Genomic DNA, 13319 nt, shown 5'->3' with positions numbered 1-13319 from the left:
AATTATTATTATAGCTTTTATATAGCGCTACTTTCATGCTTATAGAATGCTCAGAGAGCTTTTGGTCCAATCTCACTTGTGGACCAGTGGGGGGAGGGGGTATCTAGGAGTTGGTTTTCCGTGCTGCCTTTAGGTTCTCAGTAAACACAACTCTGCCCGAGTCGGGTGTCGAACCTCGAGCCTCGAGCCCCCTTCTAGGAAGCCAAGCCAAGCCAAGTTCAAGCGCACTTAGCCTCTCGGAAATAAGAGGCATTGCTTAAGGCTGAAACCCCATTGTGTTAGTGCTAGTTGCATGTACTTCGCGGCAACAAATAAAGTTGGATAAAACCCAAACAATCTCTTCTTTATCGCTCACTAGATTACAAAAACAATGTAAAGCTGGTAGGTAGGCCTGTAGCTTGTGGATGATGGCTGCCCACGATGTTGTAACATTGTGTATAAGCTTTCTTAAACTCATAAGAAACGTCATTTAGTGCAATTTCTTATGTAAATTTCTCAAACATGTTGTAGAGCGTTTGTCTTCCACCGTTGGTTCTCGAGATTGATTTCTGATGAAAGCCTGAATCCTACTCTTCGGGATTCTCAAGACGCAATCCTAAGCTACGCCACTGTCGCCACATGATACCCGTATTCCACCGTCAGCCAAAGACCCCAAGGTCTGAGAGGAAGCCTGCTACAACTTAAGTATAATTATAACTGACGAAAACAGAAACAGAAATTATACAACTCCAAAGACGTACAGTTTTTAAGACGCTTCTATTTTTACCTGGTGCAAGATTGTTAGATCTGGGGAAAGAGAATTAACTGACAATTATATTTGGTTCCATAACAATAGCTTGCTTGCCGTTCTACTGAGTTATATCAATTGTTTGATTAAAACTCTAGTTGTCAAGACAACGTGAGTAGAAAGAATACATATTGAGATAGCATTGTCTGGTTTATGTAGAGGTAAGACTTGCTTGGCGCTGTGTGCAGTTGCTTGTGCGAATGGGTGCAAATATGGTCAAGAGATAGAAACAGAGACAGCGAAAGACAAAAGAATGAAAGTAAAAAAAAAACGAATTAGAGAGATAGAAAAGAAGTAAGAAAGAATGAGATTTAAAAAAAAAGAAATTAAGAAATAAAAAGAAAGAGTGACTAAAAAAGGGAGTTAGAGATAAAAAGAAGGAGAAGTAAAGACAGAAAGAGAGATGAAAAGAAGAAGTAAAGAGTGAAAGAGAGATGAAAAAAGAAGGAGAGGTAAAGACAGAAAGAGAGATGAAAAGAAGAAGTAAAGACAGAAAGAGAGATGAAAAGAAGAAGTAAAGAGTGAAAGAGAGATGAAAAAAGAAGGAGAGGTAAAGACAGAAAGAGAGATGAAAAGAAGAAGTAAAGACAGAAAGAGAGATGAAAAGAAGAAGTAAAGACAGAAACAGCGATGAAAAGAAGAAGTAAAGACAGAAAGACAGATGAAAAGAAAAGTAAAGACAGAAAGAGAGATGAAAAAAAGAAGTAAAGTCAGAAAGAGAGATGAAAAGAAAAAGTAAAGACAGAAAGAGAGATGAAAAGAAGGAGAAGTAAGACAGAAAAAGAGATGAAAAGAAGAAGTAAAGACAGAAAGAGAGATGAAAAAAGAAGGAGAGGTAAAGACAGAAAGAGAGATGAAAAGAAGAAGTAAAGACAGAAAGAGAGATGAAAAGAAGAAGTAAAGACAGAAAGAGAGATGAAAAGAAAACTAAAGACAGAAAGAGAGATGAAAAGAAAACTAAAGACAGAAAGAGAGAGGAAAAAAGAAGCAAAGTCAGAAAGAGAGATGAAAAGAAGAAGTAAAGACAGAAAGAGAGATGAAAAGAAGAAGTAAAGACAGAAACAGCGATGAAAAGAAGAAGTAAAGACAGAAAGACAGATGAAAAGAAAAGTAAAGACAGAAAGAGAGATGAAAAAAAGAAGTAAAGTCAGAAAGAAAGATGAAAAGAAAAAGTAAAGACAGAAAGAGAGATGAAAAGAAGGAGAAGTAAGACAGAAAAAGAGATGAAAAGAAGAAGTAAAGACAGAAAGAGAGATGAAAAGAAAAAGTAAAGACAGAAAGAGAGATGAAAAGAAAAAGTAAAGACAGAAAGAGAGATGAAAAAAAGAAGTAAAGTCAGAAAGAGAGATGAAAAGAAAAAGTAAAGACAGAAAGAGAGATGAAAAGAAGGAGAAGTAAGACAGAAAAAGAGATGAAAAGAAGAAGTAAAGACAGAAAGAGAGATGAAAAAAGAAGGAGAGGTAAAGACAGAAAGAGAGATGAAAAGAAGAAGTAAAGACAGAAAGAGAGATGAAAAGAAGAAGTAAAGACAGAAAGAGAGATGAAAAGAAGAAGTAAAGACAGAAACAGCGATGAAAAGAAGAAGTAAAGACAGAAAGAAAGATGAAAAGAAAAAGTAAAGACAGAAAGAGAGATGAAAAAAAGAAGTAAAGTCAGAAAGAGAGATGAAAAGAAAAAGTAAAGACAGAAAGAGAGATGAAAAGAAGGAGAAGTAAGACAGAAAAAGAGATGAAAATAAGAAGTAAAGACAGAAAGAGAGATGAAAAAAGAAGGAGAGGTAAAGACAGAAAGAGAGATGAAAAGAAGAAGTAAAGACAGAAAGAGAGATGAAAAGAAGAAGTAAAGACAGAAAGAGAGATGAAAAGAAAACTAAAGACAGAAAGAGAGATGAAAAGAAAACTAAAGACAGAAAGAGAGAGGAAAAAAGAAGTAAAGTCAGAAAGAGAGAGAAAACGAAAAAGAATTGCTGAGAGGGACAGACAGAGAGAGCGAGAGAGAGAGTTCGAGATGTAAAAGGAATTGATCTATTACCCATGGCTGAGGGCGTCAGAATGTCTTCTATAAAACCTCTCAATTCTGAATGTAAAAAAAAACAAACACTTTTGTTTTAAAATGATTAATCAGATATTATTATAAAATAAACTTCAAGTATTTTGAAGATAGCCACTGTCAAGGCGCTGTACTCTGTTTACAAAGGCGAATGTGACATCTTTGTAGCAGGTGATTTTAAACTCCTAGCTTCTGTTGTGTGTATTTGTAATGGTAAGCGAGGGTATCAGTAATCCAGCACAAGGACCCAATATAGTTACTTACATTGGCATTCCTAATAAGCGTCAACCAGAGCCTCGCTTTGAAAATCATGCACTCACAGGGCGGCTATGGAGTGTACGCAATAAAAGAATCGCATCATAGAACTATCCTTCTTATCTTATATAATACAGACGTTACTTCAAAAAAGAAGATGATTACGTCCTACGCGTCATGCATTTAAGCATGCATATTAACCAATGACTTAAATTCTGCCAGGTCACTGGTTTTCCTGGCCAGCTCAGTCAACCCATTCCATGCTCTAATAGCACTAGGGAAGAAGGAGTATTTGTACAAATTTGTCCTAGCATATGGTATGAGAAATGTGCCATTATCTTTGTGTCTTTCAGAGTATCTTATTAAATTTTCTTTTTGTATTTGAAGATTATGGTTCAGTGTTTTATGTATAATTGCTACTTTACTTTTGAGTCCTCTGTCCTGAAGGCTTTATAATTTTAATGATAAAAAACTTAAACTTAAACTAAACACTATCCGTGTGACTCTGTTTAAAATTAACAGCAGCTTGGCGACAGCACCAAATTGACATAGACCAGCTGGGGAGTGAATGAATTTCACAGCAAGCTTCTCAGTTGCTTCGGCAGACAAATATAATAGGATCTAGCTAATAACGCTGTGACTGATTAGTAAAGCCCTTGTCTTCCGAAACGATTGGTCTGGGGTACGAATCTCGGTGAAGACTGGGATTTCGCAATTCCGGGATTTTAAGGACGCCCTTGAGTCCACGCGGGTACCTGACACTTGTTTGAGGAAAGTAAAGGTGGTTGGTAGTTGTGCTGGTCACGTAACATCCTCGTTAACAGTTGACCATTTATACAAATATTAATTATAAAAAAGACGTCTTACCCTACTAAATCGTCGAAGATAGAAACTCGAGATTCTGATATCTCTTCCTCCCTGAAATAAACTTGTAAATAGTACATCCATGTTTTTAGTCTACTGGAATAGGACTACAGAACTCTTAACAGAAAACAAGCTAGATATAAGGAAAAAAAACTTATCTAGGGGAAACAACTTCACATTTACAGCTATACCTTTCAAGAATTTAGAATTTTTTTCCCCTTATTCATGCTAGGTACAATACATAGTTATATAAAGTGTTAACTTAGTCAGATAATGTGAGGGTGAGAAATGTCTGTCTGGTAAAAAGTTTGTACACGTTATTTCTCCAACACGCAATCTTGGATCAAGCTGAAATTTTGCATTATTATATCTTTTACCTGACAATACGAGAATTGATCTATAAAAATTAACCAATTAGTTAATTAGCTATTGTTAATGAATTTCTTATTTGGTATCTTGAACAAAGAAAAGAAATTGTAATTGACTGAAGTGGAGGCATAAGCTGAATTAGTTCCCTTTATATGTCGTCGTCTGAGCCATGAGTTCGAATTCAGGTCGTTCCCCCTTTTTGTTTTCTCATTGTATTGTTAGTCTAGATCTATTACAAATTTAATTACATTAATGATCCAAACTAATTGATACTGCTATGATTAATATATATAGTATTGTTCTTTTATTTTCTTGTTAGTTGATGCTAGTAAGTAGTGTTAGAAAATGTACAAGAAATACTCAAACAAACCAGTATTGTTTTTCCTCGAGTCCAACTTCGAATCTGGAGAAGAGAATTCAAAAATATTTTTTTACAAAGATTATATCAGCTCACTCTGTCTGTCTGTCTGTCCGGTAAAACGTTTGTACACGTTATGTCTCACACAGCCTTTCTGCCTAACTCTCTGTGCATAGCATTGAAAGTTGTAATATTTTGGTAGTGATATCATTTATAGTGTAGTAACTCTGCTCTACGCGTCACTATCATCATGCGATAGTTGCGCGCCGTTCAGAACAGTGCCTAAACACATTGTTTTGAAGCCTGGTTATAAGGGACGATTTCGTTGTTATTAATCCATCTTCCATAATAAATCAAATAAAAAATGACATCATTATGATTGCTTTAACATTTTTAATAATAATAATCAAAAGATGATATTCTAACTTCTTAATAGGACCTTTGGAGGCGCGATGGCTGAGTGGTAAAGCACTTGGCTTCCGAATAGGGGGTCCCGGGTTCGAATCCTGATAAAGACTGGGATTTTTTACTTTCGGAATCTTTGGTGCGTCTCTGAGTCCACCCAGCTCTAAGGTGTACCTGATGTAGTTGGTAAAAGTAAAGGCGGTTGTTCGTTGTGGTGGCCACATTACACCCTCTTTATCCATGGCCACAGAAACAGATGAGCTTTACATCATCTGTCCCATAGATCGCAAGGTTTGAAAGGGGAAACTTTACTATTTTAAAAGAGGACCTTTGTGAATTAAGTACCATTTCGCGAGTAGTACCCGCTAGAAAAAGGCATTCAATACTTCTCCGCCAACGAGATTACACAGGAATTTTCTCACGAAGTCAGAATGGTCGGGTTTCAGATGTACCACTGTTCCTTCTGACGACTTTTGCGAGACTCAAACAGGCCCCCTGCAAGACGTCTTTCTGGGCACAGAGTTGATTTCTTACGCCGGTCACGTTTGTTATAGACGTACTTGCTCTGTGTATACGTCAAATATTTCTGTGGCCTACGGTTTCCGAGGGTGTCATGTGGCTAGCACAACGACCAACCGCCTTTACTTTTCTCCAACTAATGTGAGATACCGATTGGAGCTGAGTGCGCTCAGTGTTGCCCAAAGATCCCGAAATTAGAAATCCAAATCTTCATCAGGATTCGAACCTGGGACCCCCGCTTTATCGCTTAGCCACAGGGAATTCCTGTCTCACATTTTAGCAATTATTTAATACAAAAATTAAATGGACGTCCTATATCTCTAGACAATGTTATCATGCAGTTCAGAATGCTAGAAAACGCTTGATGACATGGCTTCACTTTTGGAACTATCCGAGCTTCCCAAGACCCGGTACCTGTAGTGAACATTTTTTTTTCGTTTAGGTGGCATTAAAGGAAAATGTATGAGAATAGCTGGTTTAAAGTATCTAACCAATTAAGACTTTCAGTGCCACTGAATATAACAGTTACCTTGTATAAACATCTTTTAGCCAGTTAGAGTTTAAACTTAGATGTTTGATTTTCAAGGCGACTCTTTGATTCTCAAGATCTCTGAGTATAGCAGGAAGTAGCTTAGCGTAATCTTCTGCTATTCTAAATCGAAGTTCTGTTTCATTCTGAACCTGTAAATGTATAACAAAAAAAAATCACAAAGTAAAGAGGAACTAGGAAGCAGTGCCGGATTTACTGAGATGGAAGCCTTTAGCAGTATTTTTGTGGAGCACTAAATCATCTTTAAAAAAAAAACTACTTAATGCTTGAGTAATGACAAATTATGTTAAAATTTGAAAATAAAAATAAAAATTGGGGGGGGGATTCGTTTTATCTTAAACATTACTTGGACATCTCTATGGACATTTCAGAGCTAATTGGATCTTCCCACCTTACTTGGACATCTCTATGGACATTTCAGAGCTAATTTGATCTTCCCACCTTACTTGGACATCTCTATGGACATTTCAGAGTTAATTGGATCTTCCCACCTTACTTAGACATCTCTATGGACATTTAAGAGCTAATTGTTCTTCCCACCTTACTTGGACATCTCTATGGACATTTCAGAGCTAATTGGATCTTCCCACTTACGTCAGGCTCAGGATTGGAGACGATTCCCTTGTGGATGACCTTTGACACCTCATTGACGTCGTAATCTGTTTCCATGGCTAAGTTGATATGGTAGCCGATGCCTGACAACAGACGAGTTAGTTAGCTTCAGGCATGAACAAGTTTAACAAAAACAAGATAAATATTTTATTTCAATTATTTGTTTATAAACTAAACTTATCAAAGGGAAGAACCATAAAATCACTGCCATAGATCTCAATGCTACAGAAATAAGCTCCCATCTTCTATATAAAACAATATTAATTTAATGATCACTTACTTATTGACCTATTGTGCGGAGGGGGGGAGGCTGAGGGGTAAACAGCAAGGTCTGAAAGGGGGAACGTTACTTTATCTTCAAGGAGAACGTTACTTTATCTTTCATTGACTTACTGTTTAATTTGTTATTATTATCAGTCGTTATCGATAATGAATAATTTTTGCCAGTTTTAACTTGATCCGAGAATGGGAAGTTGGAAAAAAAACATGTAAAAGACTTTCACCAGGCGGACGGACGACGTGAGTTGATATGAGCTCGATTAAAACTATGGTTGCTAATATTTGCTAATAGTTGCTTGAAGAAAGTTAATACTAGCTCCTGCCTTCGGCCATAATCAGATTGTCTGACTGTTGTGGACGGTCGTTGACTTGTAGCACCAAACTGCAGGTAGACAACTAGACAAATGTAAGAGTATTATAACTCAACTTCTATAAATTAACTCTTTCTCTCCTAACCGACGATACCAAAATTGATTCCACTAGAATGTGGTAAATTATTACGGAGAGAAAGAGTTAAATAACTTTAACAATATTGACAAATTCAATTTGAGATGAAATGAGATAAATGTAGTATTGTTTAGTAATAATATAAAATGGTATTTTAGAATAAAATCTAACTTGCTACAAAAACACGTCATTTCACCCTGGAATTCTGGAGTCGTTTGTGGCCTACTCAAGACAGCTTACTACAGTGCTGCTTATCATGCATCATTCACACTACATTGCCACCAACCAATCGCTAACTTCCTCTCACCGTCACCATAGAAACACATACGCACATACACATACTCCATTACGCTGACGCTGGTTTCTGTATCTACTGCATTAATAGATCTGAGCATCGAGTATTACCAAACAGTCCCTGAAGATATCCCAAGGATCCCGAGGCCTTGATGACCCCTTTCACTATGATGATGATCCTGTCTGCAGTTTCCTCCGCCTCGTCGATATGCCTCGTGGTCACTACTATCGCCTTGTTCATCTTTTTGTTGTGCAGGAATTTCTGGACTTCACGTTTCGAGGGCGTGTCCAGGGCTTCGAATGGCTCATCAAGGAATATTGCCTGGAATTGAATTGAAATAAAAACAAGCAATAGAAAAAAATTATACTTTAAAAAGCAAAGCAAATCTAAGGGAAAGAACCGCTGCCTACTGCCGTTTATCTGAAAATTACAGGGCTTATCCCCCTTTCTGCTATAGAAAACAATATTTACTAACTAGTTCTAAATAGTTAACTAGTAAGTACGTTTCGAATTGATTCGTGTATTTCATCGAATACAAATAATTATTTTAAAAAAATCATACTAATCCGAGAATGTGAGTGGGAAGAAAACGTGTACAAAACGTAATAAGGGAAATAACCCCAAATATACAGGCACATCTTTCATTAAGAAGCATTTATTTCCATTTTTCGACACCATAACAAAATATTAATTACAAATAAGTGATGAACTAATTTGTTAATACGTTTTTTCCATTGAATCATGTATTGTTGGCTATAACAGATAACTGTGTACAATTTCAACTTGATCCGAGAATAGGGTAAGGTTCTAAGCAAAGCGCTTTACCACTAGACCAACACGCCATACCCAAAGTGTAACGTATCGCATCGTATCGTATCCTATGGTACCTTTCACAGGTTCACAGATTCCCACACAAAACACAAAGCGCTTTTAGAGTGCGCGAAAGAAAATCTCTTCATTTATAGAAATATTTTCTGTAGTATAATGATCATATTCTAAGAATCATTGCATTGACTACTAGTCTAGATCAGAGGTTCTCAAACCTTTTTTGACCTGAGGACCTCTTTATATAGTCCAAACTTGCCCACGGACATCCCTAAATGAAAAAGCTACATAAAATTGGAATTTTAAAAAAAATTAGAATTAGTAGTATCCTTGTAGTATCCATGTTTAAAAATTGGTTTTATTTCTTCGTTTGCAGATATTTCAATAAGCTGCTCCGTTTGATCGTCTTAAGAGCTGAGACGCAGGCTCTTCGAGCTCTAAGTTTGAAAAAAAACCTGTTTGAGCGTCACACAGTAACAAAAAAAAACGTGTGTGAACACACAGTTCTGTCTGGAAGAGACCCATGTCAATGCCTATGTAAAGCATTGCTATTTCCGATGCATCTGGCCCCCGACGCATGGGCTAGACATGGCCGAAGGCCGAGTGCACCGGGAACCTCCGCCATTTTCCTATGTTGTACCAAGCTAACCGTGGAGGACTCGCCATTAGTGTAACGGTCCCTTGAGGAACGGCGTAAGGATTATCGACAGGGTCGTTAGAGCTCTCTTTCAACTCCGTCCGTGCAATGGGTTCACTCTCGCGTACCCTTGGACACTCCCACGGGAGTATTGTTTCGCCATCAAATTTAGCCTAGTTACCCCCTCAAGTAACCGTTTCCACCCGGGTGCCACGTTGAGGCAGAACGGCGTACCCGGGATATGCTGCTCCTGTATTTAGTATAGATTCATCTGTGATTGAGATCTTAGTTTGTCCACACCCAGAATGACTCAATAACCAGCCAGGAATATTCAAGTGAAAAAATGTTTTAAATCTTTGGTTTGGATTAAACAGCAGTGATGGGTGAGCTGATTATTATTCAAACTATCCGATCGGATAAACTGGATTTTAGCCAACAAATATTAATCCTATTCAATTTTCATCTTTCTGTGGACTCTTTTCGGTCGTCTCGTGGACACCTGGAAACACTGGTCTAGCATACTCTAGATCAGTGATGCCTAACATAAACCGACCTGCGGGCCATTTTAATTTCCGGGCCACATAAAGAAAAAATGTACAAAAACTAAAAGATTAGAAACATTAAGAGTCCCATTTCATAAACGCACAAATGTTAAAAATCATGGTAGTAATCAATCGGAGAAAAATTAAGGGCCCTAGCGAAGGTAAAGAGACATTTTTCAACCTTTTTAAGGAGGAGGGTAGCGGATTTTCGACATTTCGGCGGGCCGATTGGAACCACGTCGAGGGCCGGATCTGGCCCGCAGGCCGTATTTTGGGCATCACTGAGCTAGATCAATCTTAATTTTAAATAAAATTATATTTCTTTCACATTAAAAGTCCAATTCGTTGAAGGAGTAATCAACTCACACGACAGTCCTCCACAAAGCTACATGCTATAGCCAGCTTCTGCCTATCCGATGTGTTCAAAGACTTGCAGGGGACGTTCTCGGCCAGGCCCAGGTCTTCCAACAGCGCGCTCATCTCTGCTTTCTTTTGCTCCTTATCAATGTGACTGTAAAAAATGTCATTGTCTCCTAGGATCTCCTGGTAGCGGCCGCGTAGCTGTGAACACAAGTCAACAAAACAAAAAATATTCGTTAAACTAAAAACCTTATAAAAGATGCAAATTTAAAAGTTAACAAGAAAAAAAAACGTAATGGTATTGGTCAGTGATATTTCCATTAAGCTTGGGACGATTTGTAAGAGCGAATACTTCGCTCTCACTAACTACTAAATAACAGATTAAAAATAAAGCAAAATACAAAATAATGCTTTAAAAAAAAAAGCTTATATTAAGTGTATCAATGTGTAATAAGCCTCAGACCACAATCTATAAAGGGGACTTATTCAGCTCAAACCACCACTTCAGTCAAGTACTATTTCTTTCCCTTGTTAGAGATTACATAACAAAGTAATTTATTACTAATAATTAATTTACTAATTGGTTAATTTTTTTATTATTGATATGTAAAAGGTAAAAGGCCCTGACCTTTCAACTTCACCAGAGAGTGGGTGTTGTTAGACACCTTATTTATAGTTTAGTTATTTAGCGACGCACCATAGAAGACGCATATTGAACGGGACTAGTGACGTTTGGGATATGTTGGGTTAGAGACCGGAAAATCAGTTAGCGATATAATCCTCTAGGGTAACGACGTGTTTAGTGACAGAGACTTTTACTGTGGCCTTTTCTTAGAATAAATACATGGTACATTGTTCATCAGCGTTGACTACATCTCTTTACTAGTTAAAACCGATGTGTTTGTTTTGTCTGAATTGTTGATCAACTACACGGAATACACCCGAACAATAACACCCAAACGCTTGCAGAGTAATTGGTTGAAATTCAACAGTCATCCATAGTTGACCTCAAGACAGCCTGAACAAGCAACATCACAGTGTCGAAGACATAAGACAGACACACAGACAGAGTGAGTCATTTGTAAAAAAAAAAACAATATTTTTCTCGTGCTCCAATGCCCTCCCCACGACAAAAATTCTGGTTACGCCCATGCATAAATCCACTCAACGTAAAACATATTCTATTTTGGTGATTTAGATAGATACACACGAGGAGAACAGCGGATAGTAAAAAAAGAGGATCTAGTAGAGTTATAGCGCTGTTTTGTACAATGTTTCGGATGTTCCTTCAGAGTTGAAGATGATTTACTTCCTAGTCCAAACCTCACACAGGACGACGAGGGTTGGGAGCGGACAGGGTTTGAACACGGGACAATCGATAAGTCTGAACGACAGTCCAACGCGCAAACCGCACGACCAGGCAGCATATTGCGTACTAATAAAGACAAAAGTACCACTGACTGACTGATTCATCAAACGTCGTTGGTGTATCGCATGATATTTCGTACACAGGTTCATTTTAACCCCTAGGCGCTCACTAAGAACCGGTTTTGACAGATTTGAAACCTGACCACCGCAATTTTGCAAAACAAAAAAACAACACTATCTTTCTATCAAAGCTTTGTCTCAAAAGGCTCAATCTATACATAAAGGAAAAGAAAAAGCAATAACATACACATTTCGTATTTTTAAAGCATTTTTGTTTCCTTTTCTCTATATTTACTTATTTGTAATTTATCTTACGTTTGTTCCGCTTCTCTTCAGCCCCCTAACCCTCATGTTTAAATCATGGGGAAAAAATCAACGTGCACAGCCGTTGTGTAATTCTAGTAATATAACCATGTGTCTTTGTCACAAATTAATTCTAGCAGTTCAACTAATGATTTCTACATAAGACAAAAAACAGTTGAACATCAATTTATTTATTCATTTATTTACTGAATAATATGAAACATTAGAGTCAAGTGCGGAAAAACCCGTTGAAGTGTATTTAAAATACAAACATTTAAGGTGAATGCGGAAATTTTCACTGAAGTGTGTTAAAAATAGACCACATTTTATTTTAAGATGATTATATTTTGAAAAAGTATAACCCAAAGTGAGGTCAATTAGCTAGTAATTGTTACTCAAATATATGCATAAACTGTCAAATTTCTAGCAAAATATTGTTTCGAGATTCCTGTCTAACCACTCAGCTAGTGTCCCATACAAATTTTGTAAGATAATAAAAGGGATTCTAAGTAACACAAAAAAAGTGTTTATGTTTTGTTGTTGTTTTTTAAACTAATTCCTCCCTTATGAGCCTGATGACTTTTTGTAAGAGTGATTACTTTTGATTTCTGTAACTAATAAATTAAAGATAAACAAGATTATAAAGACAGATTGTGTGGAAACACAAACTCAAAACTTTTTTTTTCATAAATATAGTAATTAGTATGACAGAACTTACTTAATTTAGCAACACAAATGTAAAAAAAAAATTGACAATAAATCTACAACCGTTTGCATAAATGTGTTGAAAATATGGTGAGATTGGTATTTCCCTTACTAAAAAGCCTCCCATGTTTGTTACCATTAACAGTGAATAGTTGTAAAAATGGTGTATTTTTATAAAAAAAAAAACTGCTTGCATAATTGATTTAAGAAATTAGATTTTTAACTTTCAGAAAAGAAAAAAGTAGCCTTTGCATCATAACTTTGAGTGGGCTAAAATACTATGAGGGGGTTTTCACTATCTTTTCAACTTTACGAGATCTAAACGGGACGGACGGATAGACAGACCACACAAAACTAAAAGCGTCTTTTCCCCTACGGTGGCAACTAAAAAGGGAAAAAAATGTTACCCCTCAACAGTCCCTCTTCACCGAAAAAAATCCTAGTTACGTGTATGAATAAATCTATTCAGAGTTTAGATTATAGAAGATTTATCTTGATTGTATAGATCAAGACTTGAAAACATTAGAAATAAGTCGTGCCTCATTATATACGGATGTAATTAAATCATTATCCAGTTGATGGGGGATCTCGGACAGAGGGGTTGGTGAAGAGCCAATCTCGTATTTCTGGCCTCTGGGTAAAATCATTCCCTGAAATCAAGGGTCATTAAAAGGCTTTCTACAAATGTTGTTTGACGTAATGGGTGGAGTTAACTCTTTCTCTCCCAATA

General features: G+C 36.8%; 1 protein-coding gene across 1 annotated transcript in view; it reads right to left on the bottom strand.

The window, feature by feature from the left end:
- Positions 1–13319, bottom strand: part of LOC106071991 (ATP-binding cassette sub-family A member 2-like) — a 58097-nt gene that overhangs the window by 23144 nt on the left and 21634 nt on the right. The window contains exons 12-19 of the mRNA XM_056042123.1: positions 10160–10354; positions 7900–8110; positions 6751–6851; positions 6136–6287; positions 4695–4727; positions 3959–4009; positions 2819–2863; positions 767–786 (exon numbers count right to left, since the gene is read on the bottom strand). Coding sequence (XP_055898098.1) covers positions 767–786; positions 2819–2863; positions 3959–4009; positions 4695–4727; positions 6136–6287; positions 6751–6851; positions 7900–8110; positions 10160–10354 — 808 coding nt within the window. The remainder of the gene's footprint in view (positions 1–766; positions 787–2818; positions 2864–3958; positions 4010–4694; positions 4728–6135; positions 6288–6750; positions 6852–7899; positions 8111–10159; positions 10355–13319) is intronic.

Source organism: Biomphalaria glabrata, chromosome 9 (assembly GCF_947242115.1).
Source record: "Biomphalaria glabrata chromosome 9, xgBioGlab47.1, whole genome shotgun sequence".
NCBI classification, from domain to species: Eukaryota; Metazoa; Mollusca; class Gastropoda; family Planorbidae; genus Biomphalaria; species Biomphalaria glabrata.
This window is presented reverse-complemented; position numbering and strand designations above follow the sequence as displayed.